The sequence below is a fragment of the Mizuhopecten yessoensis genome, unplaced genomic scaffold (assembly GCF_002113885.1).
Source record: "Mizuhopecten yessoensis strain PY_sf001 unplaced genomic scaffold, ASM211388v2 scaffold10651, whole genome shotgun sequence".
NCBI classification, from domain to species: domain Eukaryota; kingdom Metazoa; phylum Mollusca; class Bivalvia; order Pectinida; family Pectinidae; genus Mizuhopecten; species Mizuhopecten yessoensis.
Window position 1 is genome coordinate 1,781,071 of NW_018408653.1, and position 23,031 is coordinate 1,804,101.

A 23,031-nucleotide genomic window follows, 5' to 3' on the forward strand; every position below is an offset into this window, starting at 1 on the left:
AGAAAAAAATTGGACCTGGTAGCTATGGTTCCCCCAGCTCATGCAAGGCATAGTTATTTCTGGATTTCTCAATATCCCATAAGTCCCTACACAAGCAGTTTACCTTTTTGTCCTGCAACAATCCAAGAGAACCCACCCTAAATCTCTTACTAAAATTAGGAGGATGGGCTTATTGCATGACCTTTAAACAACATTTGTTGGTATTTCTATTGAACTGTTATAGATTGGAGGGGGGGGGTGGGGAGGGGGTGTATTATCATGTACAAGACTTTAGATAAATTCAGTTTTTCCACACCTAAGAGTCACCACATAGGTAATTTGTATGTAATCACCCACCTGTGTATCAGGTGCACACAGAACCTTCATCTCTCCACGTCTCTCCTTGATGTATCCAAAATCAGCACCCTTCCAGAACATGTCCAGCTGTTCCTCCTTCCTCTGTGTCCTAAATCATGGTCAAAATAACAACTTAAAGCAGAACTGTAAGTCAAAGACTCAATTAAATACTCTGGCATACTGACAATAACTTCTTTTCTGTACTCTGATCATGAGAAGCCATAAGTTTGCTAAAGACTATTGTACTGAAAGGCTCACTGGTGTTCACTATAAGATCTACATTTGTTGCCTACTATGATGCTAAGGCTGTTTTCATTTTAACGGTTGAACTGGTTGAACTGTTTATTAAATAAGGTCGGACCTAGCAATCTGATGCTGTTTTCAGGTGAGCCTTGACAAAGCCTTGCAAGGCCTGCATAAACATTTACAGGTCTGCCAGGATTTATACCCGAAATTGTTACATTTAAAAACGGACAAACTGATTGTTTCGCAAAAACGAACAAGCCCCTAGTATGTTTCAAGGGCAATAACTCTGAGAAACAGCCTGACAGAGAAAAGTGGACAACTGCAGTTTGTGCTTAAAGAGCACTTGAAAGTTTATATTGCATGTTTTCAAGAACTTTCTATCAGTTTTACCACAACAAAATTCTATTCTGAGACATACACTGGTGAATTGGAAGTTCATTTATCATTTGCTATATTTTCCTATTCACAGTAAGAAATGGATAAAATGTTTCTTTTGAAAATTGAACATGGATTAATCACAAATTATTACACATGTATAACACTCTTACAACAATATTGCAGCTTTCTAATTATAGGGAATCAAAATGTTCCTTTTACTAACCCACCACCCTAATTATTGACTCAGAGGCCTGGGGGTACATCACACACATGTGTTAGATTTTATTTAGTCTTAATTAGGAGCAGGATGGGAACTGTAAACTAGGAAAAGTGTTTTTTTGAAATTTATATAGAAATCCTGGCAAACAACTACTTACCACCCCCTACTGTCTCCCGGACAGCTTGGTGAGGACATTCTCTTCTCCTCCGGACACCCCCCCTCATAGCCCCAGCATTTCTCCTTTGTCAGCTCTGTCTGCAAGATGTAACAAAAATAATGAAAACAAAAAAATCACATTTCTCTGTTAACAGCATTCAAATACTATTAAAGAATCAACAGATTATTGTGAATTGTGTTGAATTGATTTTTTTAACATTACGTGATGTTTTTGACAACTCAACGGTTCTGACTTTGAATTATAATAATTTTTAATTACTGCAAAAAAGAAATTCCAACTACTGGTTAACACTTCATGCAAGAAAAACACGTATAAACAGTAAGTTGGAATCAGAAAAATAAACCCAAGATATTGAGTTGAAGCAAATTTTCTATTTATCATATCAGTGACCTTGATCTTTGACCTTTCCATCTACCGGTAAAAAATAATCCTGGTTGATTGTTGTTGGCTTGTTCAAAGCTTACCTAGTCAAAACAATGACTGATGATTATCATTACAATATTTCATCTGATACTTCATGTACTTATACAAAATTAAATATCATTGGTAAGACAAGTTGTGTTTAATTAATACAAGACATATCAAATTGTATTTACCTGGTAAGAAGTAAAATTGGTCTTTTATAATCTACCCTGATTTCACCTAAGAAAAAGGGTGAGGTCAGGTAGGGGTTTATGGCAGACAGAGAGGATAGCCAATGGTGTTTATAAGTAAAGCAAGAGATACAAAAAGACTATCTTATGAAGTAAATCAGATGTTTCATTGTCTACTCCAATCTCTACAAATGCAAGCCACATGAATCCCCTGTGGAATGATAATGTATTACGGTATACATGTCTCGCATATAACAGCACTCATTGACCTTTATTTAGAATATTAATTGTTCTTTAATGCTGTATAGAAAGTGTATAAGTCATTTCAAATGTACCTGGTAGGTTAATATTCTGAAAAGTGATATAATCCACGTGACATCCTTTGATTCTCATTTTGATCAGCAAAAGGATAACTTTATTGACTGTCTTGTGAGATATCTAACATATATCTTTTAAATATATAAGATATCCGATTACCAATACATCTCCAGCACACACACATGCATACACACATAGGGAGATATTAGCCAGGTGGCATAGGACTAGTAGTTAGCACCCAATAAGGCAGCTCCTATGTAATTCCTCATAATTGTATTGACTAATGTATAGCTGCATATGCTTATTATATTGATTGTATAAAATTATATATCGATGTACTGAAAAGTGTGTTAGAGTGGCTTATGTAAGCTAGATAGGGAGCTATATAAAATGTTGTATATCTTTATTACTTTTCACAATACATCTCATACTTTAGGGATCTCTGCCCTACCGCACTTTGATTTTTCATATACCATAACCTCCCCTTATTTTCACTTCGGTTATAACAGTAGCACAGTTGAGCCAGGATACTCCTGTAGACCAGGTAGGTCAGTTGGTCAGAGTGACGGTATAACAATCTGATCTCAGATCCAGGGTTTGAGACCTGGGCTAGGCCTGCAATTTTTTCTCATTTAGATCACTGTTGATTATATATATTCTTTAGTTCAACTTTACCATTTTTCATAAAAGTCCTGTAAGGTATGTGTTTTTTCAGAAATAATTCACCAAAGGTATACAGTAATTATTCCAGAAAAGCCAACCAACGTTTCATATCAACTTAATAAACTTGTTTAGTAAACTCAATACTACATGAACACTCGTGTCAGATCCTCTTTGTATATCACTTTGTCTAAAGAGGCATACAAATTCAGGACAACATCTTTATTTAATGACTTTTCATCAGATTTCTCTTAACTTTACCAAAATTAAATATGATATTTCATGTTATATAGTGATTTATTTATCAATCAATATATATTAGATGATTATAATATTTTCTTTGTTCTTTAAATCAATAATATATTTATTTAATTAGATATCTCATAAAGATTTTTTTTAATAGTCAGGCATCTTATTTTAAAATGAACAATATCTTGTTTAATTTACCACGCAGTAATTTATGAGATATTTCAAGAATTTTTTGAGATATCACAAATGATATCCAATATATTTAGTAAAGATATCTATAAAATATATGAAATTTCTTTATAAATATATATATGAAATAACTTAATACTGGTACAAAGACTTTATAAGATATCTTGTTTTGCTCGCAATGGTTTCTTATACTTCTGAGATAAAATATGAATTAATACAAATTACTGTTCTGAGGGACACACAGAGTTATTATATATACATATATTTGGAATCCGCCTGAAGAAGCCCTAGAAGGCAGAAAGGCCTAGCGGACGATCTGAAAGATTTATGTTTTTATTCTATAGATAAATATATTTATATAAATTGTCATACAAAAAAAAAACTTTTTTTTTCCATGTGCTTACTCATGAATTCAACCTTACGACCCCACGGGTCAGGATTATATATCTGTATTGGTATATGTGTGATATGTGTAATGGGGTCATGAGCAGTGTGTATATATATATATATATTTATACATATTGGTCAGCACTAGAAAGTATTGAGTGGTCAGTATCTGGTCAATGTAAAGGTCATCAGCTGTCCATTCACACTTCACCTCTCAGCTAACCTGTAAGTACCAACAGTGAACTCCGGCCACCATTATATCTATTTATATGAACTTCCATGTATAGAGTATATGGGGTCAAGACCCCATGAACTCCTGGTTATTGCTAGATGTAGACTGACCACAGACCACTGACCAGCTACAGCTGATCAACAGTAAATAATTGGAGTTAAATACATGCAGGAAAGCCGAAACCTCTATTTACTTCATCAATATGTAGGATACTTATATTACATGAACCATACATGTACATATCCAAGATGAAAATATTTTCTCAATTTAAAACAACAGCTGATATATGTCTCAAATTTGTTTACAAATTCAAATTTTATAGTAAGATTCTGAAATAAGATGTTTTTTTATTATACACTACCATGCAAATAAGTATGAAGTAATTTTCTTCCATTTTTTTTTTTTAATAGTCATGAAGTTGTTTTAATTGCAATAAATCGACTACAAGCTACATTGTTAATGACAATTTGAAAACATCACCATCCGGTTTATTAAATACATGAGCATCAATTATTAGCAGTAAAACATGTATAATCAAATATAAATAATTATTAAGCTATATCCTGTAACTAACTAACCACATCTGTACTTAATGACATTGGAATGGACAGTGGTCAATATTATATACACTGGCCATTCAAGGACGATGAATAAAGCATGACCACAACACCGAGAGCGAGGCCTATACACAGAAAGCCTCTAGACAGCCTGCCTCTCCTGACACCAAATCAATGCTATTACAATGATGATCATACCAATCCCATAATATTTCCGATTTTCAGCTAAATGTGTAATTCTTAATTATCACCAGAGAGCCAACAACACATATGACATTGTTTCTTTAAAATGAAAGCATGATTGGAGAAGAAGAAATTGATCCCCAATTTCTGTTGAGCTAATCCTGCCTGAAAAGGATCAGACCCCATTAGTTTCTGTCTCTGACAAATAGAAACAGTGTCAGCAAATGAAAAGTGACAACACAAGAGGCTTAATGGGCCTGAATAACTCACATGTTATGTTTTAACCTAACTGAGTATATCAATTCTGCCATTTGAGAAGAGGCAACTTACTTTACACAATCACTTATTGGATCATATATGCCCCTCAGGCCATTGTGAGCTGAAACTAGGTTTAACTCGGTCATTTCAAAAAGTTGTGTCAGTTAAAGACTTAATCTTATTTTCAATATTCAACTCTATTCTTCTTCCCCATTGGGGAACATGTACACTACATCCATTTTACTGAATTCAATCCTAGATAAGGATCGCATACAGAAATAAGAGGCCCATTGGCCTTAACGGTCACCTGACATCCGATTCAAATTAGGACTGTCATCCAGGGGACAATTCATACTTTTCGTCGGTCCGAGTGACCTTGCTGCATCGTCCATTATTTTTTCCTTGTGAACACAATAACTTCAGTAAATATGAACTGATTTTGATGAATCTTTGTATGCAGCTTTGTATCAATGAGATCTTGGATAATTTTGAATACCGGACCAAATCGACCATAACTTACATAGTTATTCCCCTTGGTAATTCTATTATTTTTGGACCCTGTGAACATGATAACTGTATGTCTTCTGTTCTTGGTTAAAAGAAACAAGTAAAAGCGTAAATCAATGATTTATTAAATAAGGCACAAAATTTTAATAGCACCTTGTTAGTAGCAAAAATGAGCCATGAATGAAAAACAAGAATTCCACGGAAGTGGATGTGTCGCCATCGCAGGAAGCTGGGAAATTACGAAGAAATAGACACACTTTTCATTTCAAGAAATAATGTTAAAAGTAAGTTTGAGTTTGATCGGCCCAAGGAAACTCAAGTTATCGCACGAAAACAGATTTTCTATTTATAGTAACAGTGACCTTGACATTTGACCTCTGGACCTGAAAAGCAATCCCAAGCAAGCACTTTTGGTAAGGAAGGACTGCATGAAGTTTGAGTTTGATCGGCCAAAGGAAACTCAAGTTATCGCACGAAAACAGCTTTTCTATTTATAGTAACAGTGACCTTGACATTTGACCTTCGAACCTGAAAAGCAATCCCAAGCAAGCACTTTTGGTAAGGAAGGACTGCATGAAGTTTAAGTTTGATCGGCCCCAGGAAACTCAAGTTATTGCACGAAAACAGATTTTCTATTTATAGTAACAGTGAACTTGACGTTTGACTTTTGGACCTGAAAAGCAATCCAAAGCAAGCACTTTTGGTAAGGAAGCACTGCATGAAGTTTGAGTTTGATCGGCCCAAGGAAACTCAAGTTATCGCACATAAACAGATTTTCTATTTATAGTAACAGTGAGGACCTGAAAAGCAATCCCAAGCAAGCACTTTTGGTAAGGAAGCAAGGCATGAAGTTTGAGTTTGATCATAGCTCACCAGCTTTTAGCAGGCGTCACAAAAAGGTGTACCACATGAATTTACATCTATTCTTGTGTAATGTCAATCAACATCACAGGGACAAATAATAATATAATGACAAAGTGCAATAACACTGCAGGTTACCGTCAAATAGTTTCGAACTCATCTGAGATCTTATTGATATAAGGCTACATACAGAGTTTCATCAAACTTGGTTGATATTTACTCAAGTTATCGTGAACACAAGGTCCAATACAAAATAGTGTAATAATATTTTTACAAAGGGCAATAACTCTGTAAGTTACTGTCCAATAATTCCCATTTTCAAACTCGTCCGAGATCTTATTGATATATGGCTGCATACATAGTTTTATCAAACTCGGTTAACATTTACTCAAGTTCTCGTGTTCACAAGGTCCAATAATAATATTATTACAAAGGGCAATAACTCTGTAAGTTACTGTCCAATAATTCCCATTTTCAAACTCGTCCGAGATCTTATTGATATATGGCTGCATACATAGTTTTATCAAACTCGGTTAACATTTACTCAAGTTCTCGTGTTCACAAGGTCCAATAATAATATTATTACAAAGGGCAATAACTCTGTAAGTTACTGTCGAATAATTCCTATTTTCGAACTTGTCCGAGATCTTATTGATATATGGCTGCATACAAAGTTTCATCAAACTCGGATAACATTTACTAAAGTTATCGTGTTCACAAGGTCCAATATTAATAATATTACAAAGGCCAATAACTCTGAAAGATACTGTCGAATAATTCCCATTTTCGAACTCGTCCCAGATCTTATTGATATATGGCTGCATACATAGTTTCATAAAAATCGGTTAACATTTACTGAAGTAATCGTGTTCACAAGGAAAAGTTAACGCACGACACACGACGGATGACGACAGACAAAAGGCTATCACAATAGGTTACCATGACCTATGGTCAGGTAACCTAAAAATTGAGTTATAATCTGTCCATCCATTTTTCCAAGGGAAGAGTGGTTTTCTTTAACAGATTTTTCATGTTTGGGCCTGCCGCTTTGTCTCCAGAATGGCTATCACTACTGTTATATGTACTAAATCAAGTTAATTCATTCACCCCTGAGGACACATTTGAACTCTTCCAAATGTTCAATTCAAAGGTTGGAAGAGTTAATTGTGAAATTGCAGGATTGAATGAGTTAAATATGTCAATACATTCTCCAAGAGTAGTTTTATAAAGAATTACTATACCTTTCTCTGATTTGACCCAACCATCTGCCCCATCACTGTAGACCCACTTATACATAATTGAATCGGTTTGTAATCAAAAATAGTAACATAAGTAAAGTGTAAAATAAATTATTCTATATCTATGTGTACTTTATTCATGAATCACATACTAGGAGGTTTGTTAACAGATACTTGAACTCACAATTGCAAAGGGGCTATCTCAATATTGATATAACTGTGTATGAAATAAGTATTTGTGAAAAGATTTAATAATTTTACAGAAGTACATGTACCCATTGTATTTGTTAAACCAATGGTAAGCAATATGGGATAACAATTATCAGTGATCAACTTTTGTTAATGTGAATATGTCCCAGAGAAAGACAGGTTGACTGAGACAAAGTTCAGGTCAATATCACTTTTTTCAGGTCCATATAACCTATAGTCACCAAAATAAAAGTCTTTAATTGTTATACATGTATTAGACACTAAATTATTCTGCTTATATCATTACACAACATGGTGTGTAAGCAAACTGACACGATAAAAGTACCAATGTAAAATTAAAATTAAAATGACATCATGAAGTGAATATCAACCCAATGTTCCTAAAAATAGTAACACTAAGTTAATATTATACAATTATGGACATCATGTGAGGTCTATCCCTGATTTACAGACCTGGTCTGAAAAATATTCACAGAGGCCGAAGGGCAGGTCCGTAAATCAGGGATAGACCGAAACTGAAGTCCACAATTGTTTTATTATATGACAATTTACAATGAGATTAATAATTTTCAAGTAATAAAAACATGGATGGCATGGACCATTTTGGAATCACAGTGTGAAGCACTTCAAATAACATACAAACAAATTTAATTAGATTCAATTCATGTGATATTTAATTTCAGGTAAATATTATTTGCACAATCGGCATCATCAATATTCACATATATAGTTCAGAATTTGATGAGATAATTCATTTGTAGTTGAATTCAGTAGTGTGATTGGTAACAGAATCACATACTGGCTGGGAAATTACCTAGGCCTATTTTAAGTAGCGGTCTGTAACACTTTTCTATTTATAGGTCGAGGTCTGTAACACTTTTCTATTCATAGAACGAGGTCTGTAACATATTAACAGACTCGTCACATGACGTCGCTTCTCCAATCAGGGCTGGGAATTAGCACCAGTCATATAATAAACACAAATATTTATGGTACATTGTAGGTCTTGGTGACACATCTCCTTGGTGACTGGGGTATACTATTGTGTAAGAACATTGTACTTACATTGTAGGTCTTGGTGATACATCTCCTTGGTGACTGGAGTATATTATTGTGTAAGAACATTGTACTTATATTGTAGGTCTTGGTGACACATCTTCTTGGTGACTGGGGTATATTATTGTGTAAAAACATTGTACATTTCCTTGGTGACTAGGTTATATTATTGTGTAAGAACATTGTACTTACATTGTATGTCTTTGTGACATATGTACTTGGTGACTGGGGTATATTATTGTGTAAAAACATTATACATTTCCTTGGTGACTAGGTTATATTATTGTGTAAGAACATTGTTCTTACATTGTAGGTATTGGTGACACATCTACTTGGTGACTAGGTTATATTATTGTGTAAGAACATTGTTCTTACATTGTAGGTATTGGTGACACATCTCCTTGGTGACTAGGGTATATTATTGTGTAAGATCATTGTACTTATATTGTAGGTCTTGGTGACACATCTCCTTGGTGATTGGGGTATATTATTGTGTAAGATCATTGTACTTACATTGTAGGTCTTGGTGACACATCTCCTTGGTGACTAGGTTATATTAATGTGTAAGAACATTGTACTTACATTGTAGGTCTTGGTGATACATCTCCTTGGTGACTGGGGTATATTATTGTGTAAAAACATTATACATTTCCTTGGTGACTAGGTTATATTATTGTGTAAGAACATTGTTCTTACATTGTAGGTATTGGTGACACATCTACTTGGTGACTAGGTTATATTATTGTGTAAGAACATAGTACTTACATTGTAGGTCTTGGTGACACATCTCCTTGGTGACTAGGTTATATTAATGTGTAAGAACATTGTACTTACATTGTAGGTCTTGGTGATACATCTCCTTGTTGACTGGAGTATATTATTGTGTAAGAACATTGTACTTACAATGTAGGTATTGGTGACACATCTCCTTGGTGACTTGGGTATATGATTGTGTAAGAACATTGTACTTACATTGTAGGTCTTGGTGATACATCTCCTTGGTGACTGGGGTATATTATTGTGTAAGAACATTGTACTTACATTGTATGTCTTTGTGACATATCTACTTGGTGACTGGGGTATATTATTGTGTAAGATCATTGTACTTACATTGTAGGTCTTGGTGACACGTCTCCCTGGTGACTGGGGTATATGATTGTGTAAGAACATTGTACTTACATTGTAGATCTTTGTGACACATCTACTTGGTGACTGGGGTATATTATTGTGTAAGATCATTGTACTTACATAGTAGGTCTTGGTGACACATCTCCCTGGTGACTGGTTTCACTTTTTTGTAAGAACATGTATTTACCTTGTAGGGACATTGTGGGTCTTGGTGACACAACTCTTTGGTATCTGGGTTGTTGGAGAAGAAGAAAGGAATATGCTCTGTTGGAAGGTTGAGATCGGTCCAGTTTGCTGACACATCAGCAAGGATAAAGATAAGCAGGTTCCACCAGACCATCCTAATAAAATAAACATTTACACAAGGATCGACACTTTATTTTTTCTTTTTAAATATCACTTAAAAATATATTAAGAAACACACAAGAGGCCCAATGGGCCTGTTCTGCCAACATTGCCTCTAATGTTGTCTTCAGTTTCGGCAATTTTGAACTAAGAGTGGTTCAAGACCATTCACCAGAATATGAACAAACTGGGCGGACCAGAGGTCATTAAGGCATTAGAATTTTCAATAAAGTTGACTTCTGAGAAATTAAATGGAGCAAAGTCTTGGTTTTGAATGAAGCTGGTAGTCCTTTACCCAGAAAAGATTTGTGACAAAATTCATTATCTAAAATATCTCATTGATCTTTAAAAGAAGTTATTTGATGACTTTGACAGGTTTGACCCCAATGAACCTGAAATAGATCAATGTCATAGCTGACAACAATTGTTCATGGACCTAATGATCACCTGAGTGAATAGAATGTTTTTCAAATGAGATAACTCAGATGATGGTTGCCTCCACTAGTCTTAAACATCTCAGCCATCAATAAATAACAAGGCTTTGACAGAACCAAAAATTTTCATAAAATCGCTTCAACAGAAAGTGCTGCAGTGGCCATTTTGAAATTATCACCTAAAAAAATATGACCCATTGTCAAGAATATGTACTGAATATTTATATAACGTCTCCCTGAAACTCGTTCGGCAGAAATGGAATTTAAGTTTAAATTACTTTTTTCCTGATAGCTGCTGAAGGTGGTGGCCATCTTTGATATCTGACCGACCCAAACAAGTTTAACAGGAAAGAGAATAGTGTGCTTCCACTGGGGATCGAACCCTCGATCACCAGGTTCCTTGTCGGACACTCTACCACTGAGCTAAATGGAAATCCCCTCTAGATCAAAGCTAGAAGGCGACTTAATCCTATGTATAATTAAAACCTGCCACACTACTCCCCCCTTTTTAAATGTGTTCGCCCTCGAACACCACAACCCAGGATCTAACTCCCTGTCACCATAGGGAGAGCAAAGGATGCCATTTGTAACAGGAAAGAGAATAGTGTGCTTCCATTGGGGATTGAACCCTCAATCTCCAGGTTCCTTGTCGGACGCTCTACCACTGAGCCAAAGGGAATTTCCCTCTAACTCAAAGCTAGAAGGCAACCTTATTCTGATGTACAATTAAAACCTGCCACACAAGTAACAACACTTTTTCAGAAATATGTACATGTATACTGAACATTTCTATTAAGTTTTATGGAAGTTCCTTCAGCAATATTATAAGCTGCACAACTGGAGTTTCAATTGAAAATTTGAAAATATTTAGCACTCTGACAGAATCATGCACATTACTATGAAGTTCTTTGCATAAAGACGAATCGCAATACGCTATTTTAGCCTTCAGCTCAGGTGTGATCTTTGATAACACTCCAGTCTAGCAAGCTGCAGGCCAAACTCTACGCCTCAAGGAACACTTAATAAAAAAAAATGACTGTTTCTCCCTAGGCACCCATCTCCAACTAACCTTAACTGTTGCAAGGACACCAAACAAATTTTAACACATTTCAAATCTGTGATATTGAATGTCAAGGTCATCAATTTGAACAAACATGGCTGTCTTTAATCCCAATAAGTTACTGACTACGTATCACTTATATAAGACTTGATAATTGGTTGTCTGAGATTTTTGAATATATTTTTATTATTTTACATGTGCCCAAGAACTGAAAGTGTATCAAAGTTTCAAATTCATTTTAACCCAACTTGAGTCTTCACAGCCCTTCACACCAGCAATCTTTGAAGCTACAGACTAAATGATTATTAAGAATCTTTTTAACTTACTTGAACTGTGATCATGAAATTGTGTTAGTTATAAGGTCATTTAATCAAATAGGCTTGATTTGGTAGCCCTTCATCCCAGTAATGTAGCTATAGGGAAAATTTGTATAGGTTTTATCGATTCGTTTGATGACATTAGAATATTTCAACATTTTTCAGCTATGTGACATACACTGTTTTTAATTTAGACAACTGTTTTTAGCACATTTGATCCGTGACCTCAAAGTTACGTTGTGCCAAGGTCATTTATTCAAGACAAATGTAGCTCTAGCTGTAGATATGTAGAATAGTTCATGCTCTGTGTTGTATGTTGTATATTCAACAAAGAGTTAAAATTTGTTTCATTGTCTCTGAGTTGCAAAGAATTATTATAAACAGTTATGACAGTTGATTGTTTTTCCACACAGCATCTCGGCTATGCCCAGAAAGGTTATTCATCCAGTGCCATGGCCACTGGTCATGACATTTGTATGTTAACATTTTTCTGTAACATTCCTGGGAATTTTCAAAATCTCTTTACCCTTCAAAAAAGCCCATAATCTATCAGTGGCTTAATTGGTATAAATATATATCCTGCAGAGGAAATAACATACCATAAATTTAACAGGAGAATTCCTTTTCAATACCTGGTATAAACAAGAAACGTGAGGGGACTCTCTAAGAGTAACAAACATTATATACTACAGCATCTTGCAGGCACTCTTTGGGCCAAAATATCAAGACTCTTCTTCCCCTTATGGATGATAGTTAATAACACCAGTTAAAAGAAAAAAGCTGATGCCAAGGATGGTCAAATGCTGAGCAATTCCATGAGTTCACAGGCTATACTGGTATGGTATGTAATGCATTGCTAATAATACAAATGTAATGATATATGTAATTTGCTTATAAAGATCTATTGACAAGTATGGTAATTGTGACTTAAGAAATCTATTGTTATAGAAAATTCAAAACTATATGTACATCTTACATGTGATCCCTGTTACTAGTAGTGACAGAATTTATGGAACGGCCTCATAAAAGTGATATCTTCACATGAAAGATATAAAATTTCATAAATCTTCCCTGCAGTATGCAATATATAATTTAAAGGTTTTACATGTATTTGCATCGCGTCAACTAGTTCTTCAAAATTTTGAAATGATTAAAAAAAACTTTTCAAGATTGAATGCATGAACCTTCAGCTACAAAACATACCTTACAACTGAACTAAAATGTGAGTTGTGACTTTTTACACACAGGAGCAGTTTACTGAAGATTTTTGTGATTTCAAAAGCCACATCAACCATCTTGGTTTTGAAGTGGGTATGCCTCTCCACTGCTAGTAAAAGAGAAATCAAGCTCTGCAAGATCTAGACATAAAAATGAATTTTAGATTACATGTCATGTTATATTATTTATTTTTTTTGGGGGGGGGGGGGTCTTTTTAGCTATGTTGGTTTGGGCTGCGAACTGGGAAATTGGGGGCTGCTGGTATGATCCCTGATTAATTTAGGACAGAAACAAAACACTTTCTCTAGCTACAAATAACAATTTCAAACCAACACATAAATACAGGAAAGTATGCATTTATCTAGATCAAGGACAAACTCTGCACAAGGGGGAATTTCCCTTTAAGCTCAGTTTAGAAAAGCGTTGGACTGGAAAGTCTGGGTTGCTGGTATGATCCCTTGTTTGGGAAGAGCACACTTTTATAGCAAACTCCACGCTTGGGTTCTTATGAAGAAATCCGCGACAGTGTCCTTCGTCACTAAAGTTAACAGCTTACAAGTTGCTAGAAAGATATGGGATCTGTACCAGCATAACAACATCTATTCTTTGGAAAAGATACAACATTGCGCTGCTCAGTTCATAACATCTGATTTCCGGAGAGAAAGCAGAGTGACATCAATGCTGGATGCCCTGAAGCTGCCATCACTCAGGGACTGCAGAAGGGACCATCGACTTGTCCTTTTCTATAAAATTGTGAAAGGGCTACAGTGGCTGTACCTGTCAACCAAGTCTTGTCTACATCAAATAATCGGACAAGAGCAAAGAACAGTGATAGATTCCAGCAGTTTCAGTGTATAATACTGACACTTACAAGAACTCATTCATCCTAGATCTGGTCAAAACAACTGACTTGAAAACAATATAAACTTTACTGCCAACAAAATAAATCCATTTGCACTCCTCCAACCCGTGAAATATACTCTATATCACGGTTCTTACAGTACCATACAGAAACAGACACTATTCTCTTAATCTCCGTTTTGTAAATCATATCTTAACTAATGAAGCATTGTCAGCTTTAATTTTAAATTCGTCATTTCGAAACATGGCCGTTTCTTCTCGTTATACACTTGATCGCTTCCTTTAAAAATCAACGTTAATACGAATGACCACGTAATGCACTTCGGCTGCTGGTTTCACAGTTGTAAGGAATCCAATCTCGTTCTTTCCACCTTCAACAACGCCTTCATTTTCGGCCTGGCCCTGAGGCAAGGGTTTGGTCAAATTATTTAATGTTTCAAACTATTCCTGGATAAACAGCAATTATGGTGCTTATAAATATTGCGAAAAATATTTCAGTTACCTCATCTCTGATGCATTCAAATGCAAACTGATTCAAAACCATGAATTATACATTTTTTCTGTAAAATCTTCATACCTGTCCAACTGTAAGCATGCTTCATATGCCACTTCCTGTTTACTTGCGCATACGTGGTGCGCATAGAGAAAGTATGAAATCTCGCGGTGGCCTCCTCGTGATGTCATCAGTAACCAATCAGATTCACGTTTTTCAGTGCGTCTCGAGGTGTGGGTCACAACCTCTGACCTTTATTCCTTGTCGGCGCACAACCTGGAAGATAAAACTTTATGATAAATTGATGGTTTCTAATTAAATGGTAAGTATTTATCTATATGAATAGTTAACCAATATACTTGTTGTCATCGTGCTGAATTTTGAGACGACATGATGTGATATTTCGTGTAAAAATCTGCCATTACTTGAATTCCCGACGTTTCCTGTGAGACCGCCATTCTATCATTTGTAGACATTTGGCTGGTTTACACTGAAAATGCGTTTCTTAAAATAACTCTGGGAGGAATTCTTGTGTAAGACGGATTCTATTCATTTATTGTGTGCTGTGAGTAGTAAAATTATGCCCTAACGTTTAGCAGATGTGTCTGTTTACAGACATTTGTTTGGTGTAAACACGGCGGACAGCTACACATGGAAAGGGTGCGTGACCTCTGAAGGCTTGTCCCTGTGACACGGTCAAATGCAATACACGGTTATAAACGGTACCGAGGATTAGGCCGCGGTGCAGCGTTTTAGTGACAAGACGTCAGCTCTGTTGTTTGCATATGTCTTTAACACTGTTTTTTACATTTTAAAGGAACTCTAATTTCAATCGATTGTGAGACTGATCAGGAATAAAGGTAGCCACGACCTTTGTCCTTTAGCATATGCACTTGCTAAAGGAAGTAGGTTACCTGCATATTTTATGCAAACGAGATTCAGTCTGGGTTGAAATGTTATTGATCTGAACCCTGCTAGGGGCCACTTTGACTATATAAACGTGAATAGTTGTTATTCGTTTGTATTAAACGTTCACTTGTACTGACATTGAGTAAGGTCTAAATAAACATGGATTACACAGCACTTGCTAGTACAGAGAATTATTCAGAAAAAATATCGTCTATGATCGTGTAGCTGTAAATGTGGCCCCATTATAAAATTGCTCCATGATATTTTGAAAGAGGACAATATAATGCCATAAATAGAGAGAATATGTATAGTTACGTACACAAGACAGCTAATGGCTAAATATACACTCCTTTGTAAAGAAAATACAACTGAAATAGAAATACAGATGTGAAAACTGGGATATATATATATTACTTCCTTGTATCAACTTGACAACAAGATGGTCCACTGTCAAAGACCTTCATATAAGAAACCCAATAATTTGTTCAGTTCAATGAACAAACTTTAATCATTTATCTGGTCAAAATTTCATTGAAAATATTATGGGGGGATGTCTTTCTCCTTCAATACTGTAGGCCAAGTTTCAGCAAGAAAACTTCCTTAATGTAATTAAATTTGGATTAAAATTTGTAAACATTTGTTAACAATATACCAAGACTAAGTCTGCATAATATATGTACTTAATTTATTAGAATAATGCACTCTAATTAGTTCTGATTCTGAACAATAGTTAATTTATTTAATTAACATATATTATAAAAATATAGGATAATCCTTTGGAAACTAAGTACCACATACCATGCTTATTGGTTTTGATTGTTTAGGATGATTTTGAATATGAGTGAAGGGAGGCAATGATATTTTTAATAAGCTTAAGGTAATAATTAATGGCCTTAACAGCTGTCATATTCCTTTTTGGCTACCTACATTGTATGCATGTGGTAGACTCATGATTTTCGACCCTGAAATTGAGCTTTTTTGACCAGTGAATTTGCTTAACTATTTCTATTTTCTAAGATCTGATGAATATTCTGAACAGCTCAAATGATGCCATTTAAAAGTGTTATTTTTTCTTTAGGGTATACTTTCACACATTTTCTTTATGCTTTTAATTTTAAGCACAAGTAATCTCCCCACTGAAAGTTCCCTTTAACCATGTAAAATGTGAAAAGAGAAATATATACCAGGTACATATCATATTGTCTGTATAATATTTAACGAAAGTCAACAGAAACCCAACTACAAGGAATTTCCTTTCTGAAATAAGGAAATTAAATATTGAGTGTGAAATAGAATTAAAACATTTGATAACGGAAAATGGCCTCCATTTGCTGTATTCAGGTGATGAAGGGCTATTTTTAACCATTTTTGGTATATGGGGCCTGTCAGTGCGGCTATAGAAATAGGAAAATTGCATTGTGTACTAAACAGTCATGGAAATTAGGAATTTTTGAATCAAACAAAATGAAATCTTTCACAAAGTACCAAACATTGGGGGAAATTACCAATAGGAATGGGGCTGAAATTTAATCCCATTGAAGTCCTGTGGTGCCCAAGCTACCTGATGCTAGATAGAAATAAATCATCTTCTTACAAAGTCATAATGAAAGAATATTTAAGATGAAATGTACTTAATTACAAATTTTGGTAAACTGGGGTCTAAGGTAATTTTTTGCTTCAGATATATACATGTATGTGAGTGGAATATTTGTACAAGCACTTTTAGTTTACAATAATGTTGGGTGATTTTTTTACCACAAGTTGGGCTTGGATGTCTGTTAATCAAAGCATCCTGATCATCAATCCCACTTTAACAAGTATTGGACATTGAAAAAAAAAATGGTTGTAACTGGTGTTTGCATGTTATTGTCAGGATTTTGCTGTTGTCGACATACCAGTATATATATATGGCTTGGAAAATATGAACAGTCTATGGTTGTTCTGAAAACTTGACAACTGATCATGTGTCTGCACTCACTATCACCTGCAGAGTTGGTTATATAGCTACATGTATAATACCTGCAGAAGGTCTTGTAAGTAATAAGGACAACATGATTTCATATATATATATAGGCTCTTGATCCAAACAAACATATGGTGGAAAACGAAAATCAATATTCAAAATCATACAAGCAAAGTGGTAATTGTGACCTTGCAGTATAATTTGTCAACTTTTAAAAGACAAATTTATATGCTTTGTCAAGGCACAAACATTAAACGATAACATTACACTACATACAAAAATACCTCCAAAAAAGGAACAATTAGGTTACTTAGGTTACGTCATAACTAAAGACTGATAGCATATAGCCGTTGTCACCGGCCTTTAGTCAAAAACTGTTAATATTGGAGAAGTTGTCAAATACTAATCATAATATATTATTAAACATGCACGTCCCTCATTTAGATGAATAGAATTGATTATATATCATTCTTAGCTTAGATTGGTGGGTCACATCTTAGCTTAGATTAGTGGGTCACATCTTAGCTTAGATTGGAGGGTCACATCTTAGCTTAAATTGGTGTCACATCTTAGCTTAGATTGGTGGGTCACATCTTAGCTTAGATTGGTGGGTTACATCTTAGCTTAGATTGGTGGGTCACATTTTAGCTTAGATTGGTGGGTCACATCTCAGCTTAGATTGGTGTCACATTTGCACATGTTTAAGCAATTAACATCTCTTATTAAACTACTATTTTGACAATTAAATGAAAGTTAGTAAATTTTCTTCCAGACTTAGTAAAAAAATATTGTGTTATTTTTGTTTTTGTGTTTAAATAGATATTGATAAAAATCAACTGTTACCACGTTATTAATTTTACTTAAAATGCTCAAAAAAATAATAAGTGCATTTCAAGCCAGGAAGGAATCATTGAATATAAAAAGATCGTGACCATTTTGCCATATGAGTGTAGAAAGCTACACACTAGTACTTGTCACATGGACTTGTGTATACATTTGGGCCTACAGCAAGAAGAGGACTTTTGACCCCAATAGATCATGCGAGTTCACCAGAGAGGTTATACCACTTAAAAGTTGAGCCTTTGACCTGTCACAAGTGTAGAGTTCATAGGCCTGTCATGGCAGCTACCTTTGATCCCAAGCTGAATTTGAATTCATCATACAATATTATCAGGGATTAGTTTTCAATGGGTATTAATAACAGAGCTGACTAAATTTGTTTTAGCATTTAAAAAAGTGTAAGTTACAGGTCCCTAAATTAAAGTCAAAGCAAATTAAAGTTCAACAAGCTCCCTATTAAATAGATGCTGTGCATGTAGTCACCTTAAATTTTACCCCCCTGATAATTATATTCAAAGACCTCAATTAAAGATCGGAACTTATATATATATTGACATTGGCTATACAAAAAATACATAGCGAGGTGCTAAGAAATGACCCATAATTGAAAGTTTATTCCTACAGAGGTTTACTTCTCTTTTGCTAGCTGTTGAGAGTAATTCCGACCTCAATTCATGATAAATGTTGGCAAATTCCCTGGTAAAATATTTTAACTTAAGCAGATTATAAATAAGAAAACAAAGGCTAAGTAACCCTGATCGATAAAGAATCTTTAGAATATTTGCCATTTGATAACATTCTGTTATTTTATGAATGCACAACACATGTTATAAACATTGAAGATAAGAACGATAATGTTTATAACAGATCTAGCTTTTTTATAACAACATTAAATTTAAGAGAGGATGTTAAAAGTCTGGTGAGCTATTTTTATCAAGACATCAGCCTTAAAGCTTTATTTTTGACTAAGTTAACTTGGTTATGCATGTTTTTAATAGCTCTTGTACAAGTTCAATATATTGAAATTACAAATATATATTCTGATTTGTAATAAGGGTATTTGAATATGACTTACTAGGGGGTTGAAATTGAGAATGACTATTACATCTTTCAGGGGGCTTGTTTAACCTTTAAAATACCTGAATATGTCTGTATCTTTCAGAATTTTGTATAATCATAATTCAGGGCTGTCAGATGACTCTTGGCAATTAGCAATTTCAGAAATAAAACCTGTTCCCATCAAAACACATGTCAAATAGACTTTTCCTTTAACTTCAAACTCCTTGGGTCAAAAATATACTCTCAAGGGTTTATGAAATTCATAATAAGAAGTGTTTAGGTCTTTTAAACTGGTATTTATGTTAAAATTTGATTCTTCAAAAAAGATGTGATGTAAATCTCCCAATCAAAAACTTGTCTAATACAAATGTACATTGTACCTAAAGGTATATATATTACTGTAGAAAATAAAGAAGAAAACTTGCTAAATGTGTATACAACTGACGAGCTGTGTGTGTGTAAAATATAATATCATATCAGTTTTATTATCAAAACTTAACAATCATGACGAGGATGAAATTCTGCATCATGCTTATAAGCTTAAAATCAGCCTATGAGGATTTGATATAAGTACTTTAGGCTATACTTTAGTATATAAGTGTAATTAAATCTGATAAAGAGGACCTTGAGGATCTGTATCAGAAACACTATAATTAAGCATCTATAGTTATACATGTAACGCAGTTTTCTGAAACAGAGCATAAATTGTTATATATTTATAAGTACCACAAAGAAAGTATTTCGGTACGTATCATCATCCTATATATCATGACTCTGGGGTTTTGAAGAGGTGTGTGGCAAAATTTAATTTGCTTTCCAGGAAATTTGTATGTGTTAACACACAGTGTATAAATGAATCAGCCTTTTTTTCTTTATTCATTTAAAAAAAAAAAGACTTTTTAATGAAACTATTAATTTTTGCAATTTAACTAAACATAAAAAGCTTAATAAAATGAATGACCAATTCTATGTACCGGTAATGCAGAGAACACAAATACCACAGCAACCATCAACTTCTCTTAAAAGTTCTCGAGAAACGTCAGTAGAATATGTTTTTGAAAGTTGATGGACCATAAATTATCTTCTAATGGCCCTAGCTAATAACTGTCTAAGTGTTGTTATTGATGATTCTCTTACAGTCCTGCAGTGATACAAACAATCTTCTTGGTTCCCTAGCTATCTAAGGTAATGATAGCTAGGGTACAACTATGATCAACATATACAGTATCCATGTGTTAATTAATCCGTCTTTAGAACTTAACAAACATAAGAGAAATGACAACATTTGACAAGTGTAGTTATCAATTTTCAGGGTGATTTTAATTATCAAAGATTGTCACTATGATTTTCGAATTGTTAGACATCTACGTATACAGGCCTGATAATAATCTAAGCAGGTTGGCGTTACATGCCCTTTAGCATGACATTCAGCGTTATTAATGTCTGTACATGTATATGTACATGTATTAACCTTTGAAATGGGGACATTGAATTGTGTTTAGGAAAAATAAGACTTTTTATACCCAATAATGGCCTGGAAAATGTAGTCAAAAGGCAAAATCAGGAAAAATAATATGATTAAATAAAGTATGAGTGACTTGTCATCCTTCAGTGTTTTAGTATATAATACTAGTCAGTGACATTTCACTATGATGACTACGTGAGTTAAGTCTTGTTGCTGCGACACATCATTTAGTGTGTCAAACCAGTAAATATATATAAGCACGCTGTTTCAATTTGATCAGGATTTTGAGTAAAACAGTTGACAAATTTAAAGAAGGTCATTGGCATTAAATGTGGGCCAGTGCAATGATTTGCTACTTTTGAAAGAAACAGTCATAAAACTCAATTAAATGAGAGCAGACGGTGGAACGAAAAGTTAAAAGCAATGCTTTATTGCTATTCTTATTCATTTTCTGCTTTATCTTGATTCATTATTTTCCATATAAATTGGTCAACAATTGCAAATGACTGTCTGCAAATAATGAATTGTTTTTATCAGGCCGAGGACAGAATGTTCATGTATATCTAGTTTTACGAAGGCTCCATAAACATGGATTTTCTACCTGGATTTGTCATCTCTGTCCTCATATACAACACTTTAATATAAAGTTCCAATTCAATGTCTGTGTGGTACCAAGTAGTAATGTAAGTTATATTAATTCAGTCATTAATATTTCATAATCTATTTATATACATAATGCCTGAATAGATAACTTACTTTTGTAGCTGATTGATCTGGTGATTTTTTTTCCAAATTTACCATGCATGTATTTATTATATACATGATTATCGATGGGCTAGTGATTTTTTCAAAAATTTGCCTGTGAGCTAGTATACATCCTAGTATGATAAATAATGAAGTAGTTTTATTGCAGGTGAGTCAATGACTTCACGTGAAGAAGAGCAGAGCTCCAACTCCTACACCACTGTAGCTGCCACGGTCCTGTCCGCGTCCGGCCAAACCATGGCAAATGCTGGCCACCTCTTCACCATGGAGGGTGGAGTCAATGAGAATGTCATCCATGTCATTAATCCTGGCCAGCTGCCCATGGGCTTGTCCAACATGAACGTCTGCACCACCACCGTAGGGTCCCACCCCAATCTACAGACTATCACCATCTCCCCCGCCAACTTCCCCATTCCTGTCAGCCTCACACCCACACAGGTGAGTACAGGTATAGGCATCTGGAAAATATTATTTATATAATATGACAGGTTGATTAACATTCATTTGTTAGCTTTGGTGACAATTTGTCTAAAATTTAAACTAAAAATATTCATTCATAAATGAAAAATATTTGCTACAACATTTTAATATAGGTTTCATCTGGTGGAGTGGCCAATGGGACACAACAAATGGTGATGACAACCCAGGACCTTGGAGCCAAGCTGAAGGACGGTCTGCCAACCCAGGTGGTACAGGTGCCAACTGCTAGTATCACAACTATAGACTGGGCAGCCAAACTCAAAGTAAGGCCAGTTGCTAGAATATCACACAATAGATTCAGAAAGCTAAACTCAAAGTAAGGCCTGTCAATAGTGTCATTCATTCACAACCATAAGCAAAGCAGCCAAACTCAAAGTAAGGCCAGTATACTGGTATCACAGCCATAGACAGGGTCACCACTCAAAGTAAGGTTAGTCACTGGTACCGCAGCCATAGACAGGGTCGCCACTCAAAGTAAGGCCAGTATATTGGTATCACAACCATAGACAGGGCCGCCACTCAATGTAAGACCAATATACTGGTATCACAACCATAGACAGGGCCACCATTCAAAGTAAGGCCAGTCACTAGTATCACAGCCATAGACTGGGCCACCACTCAAAGTAAGGCCAGTATACTGGTATCACAACCATAGACAGGGTCACCACTCAAAGTAAGACCAATATAACTGGTATCACAACCATAGACAAGGCCACCACTCAAAGTAAGGCCAGTATACTGGTAGCACAGCCATAGACAGGGCCGCCACTCAAAGTAAGACCAATATACTGGTATCACAACCATAGACAGGGCTGCCACTCAAAGTAAGACCAATATA

At 34.9% G+C, this 23,031-nt stretch overlaps 2 protein-coding genes across 8 annotated transcripts in view; one reads left to right on the top strand and one right to left on the bottom strand.

Moving 5' to 3' along the window:
• Nucleotides 1–14,874, bottom strand: part of LOC110461705 (EGF domain-specific O-linked N-acetylglucosamine transferase-like) — a 28,681-nt gene extending 13,807 nt beyond the window's left edge. Inside the window, exons 1-4 of one of the 2 annotated variants that reach the window (XM_021515317.1) lie at nucleotides 14,797–14,874; nucleotides 10,172–10,325; nucleotides 1,338–1,435; nucleotides 337–445 (exon numbers count right to left, since the gene is read on the bottom strand). In XM_021515317.1, the coding sequence (XP_021370992.1) occupies nucleotides 337–445; nucleotides 1,338–1,435; nucleotides 10,172–10,324 (360 nt within the window). In that variant the 5' untranslated portion in view covers nucleotide 10,325; nucleotides 14,797–14,874. Of the gene's footprint in view, nucleotides 1–336; nucleotides 446–1,337; nucleotides 1,436–10,171; nucleotides 10,326–14,721 lie in introns of both variants that reach the window. The other variant, XM_021515316.1, reaches the window with a different exon arrangement.
• Nucleotides 14,875–14,915: 41 nt separating this feature from the next.
• The window catches only part of LOC110461676 (orphan steroid hormone receptor 2-like), a 31,300-nt gene continuing 23,184 nt past the window's right edge, over nucleotides 14,916–23,031 (top strand). For all 6 annotated transcript variants that reach the window (XM_021515248.1, XM_021515252.1, XM_021515249.1 and 3 more), the window contains exons 1-3: nucleotides 14,916–15,034; nucleotides 21,862–22,151; nucleotides 22,307–22,456. In XM_021515248.1, coding sequence (XP_021370923.1) covers nucleotides 21,870–22,151; nucleotides 22,307–22,456 — 432 coding nt within the window. In that variant the 5' untranslated portion in view covers nucleotides 14,916–15,034; nucleotides 21,862–21,869. The remainder of the gene's footprint in view (nucleotides 15,035–21,861; nucleotides 22,152–22,306; nucleotides 22,457–23,031) is intronic.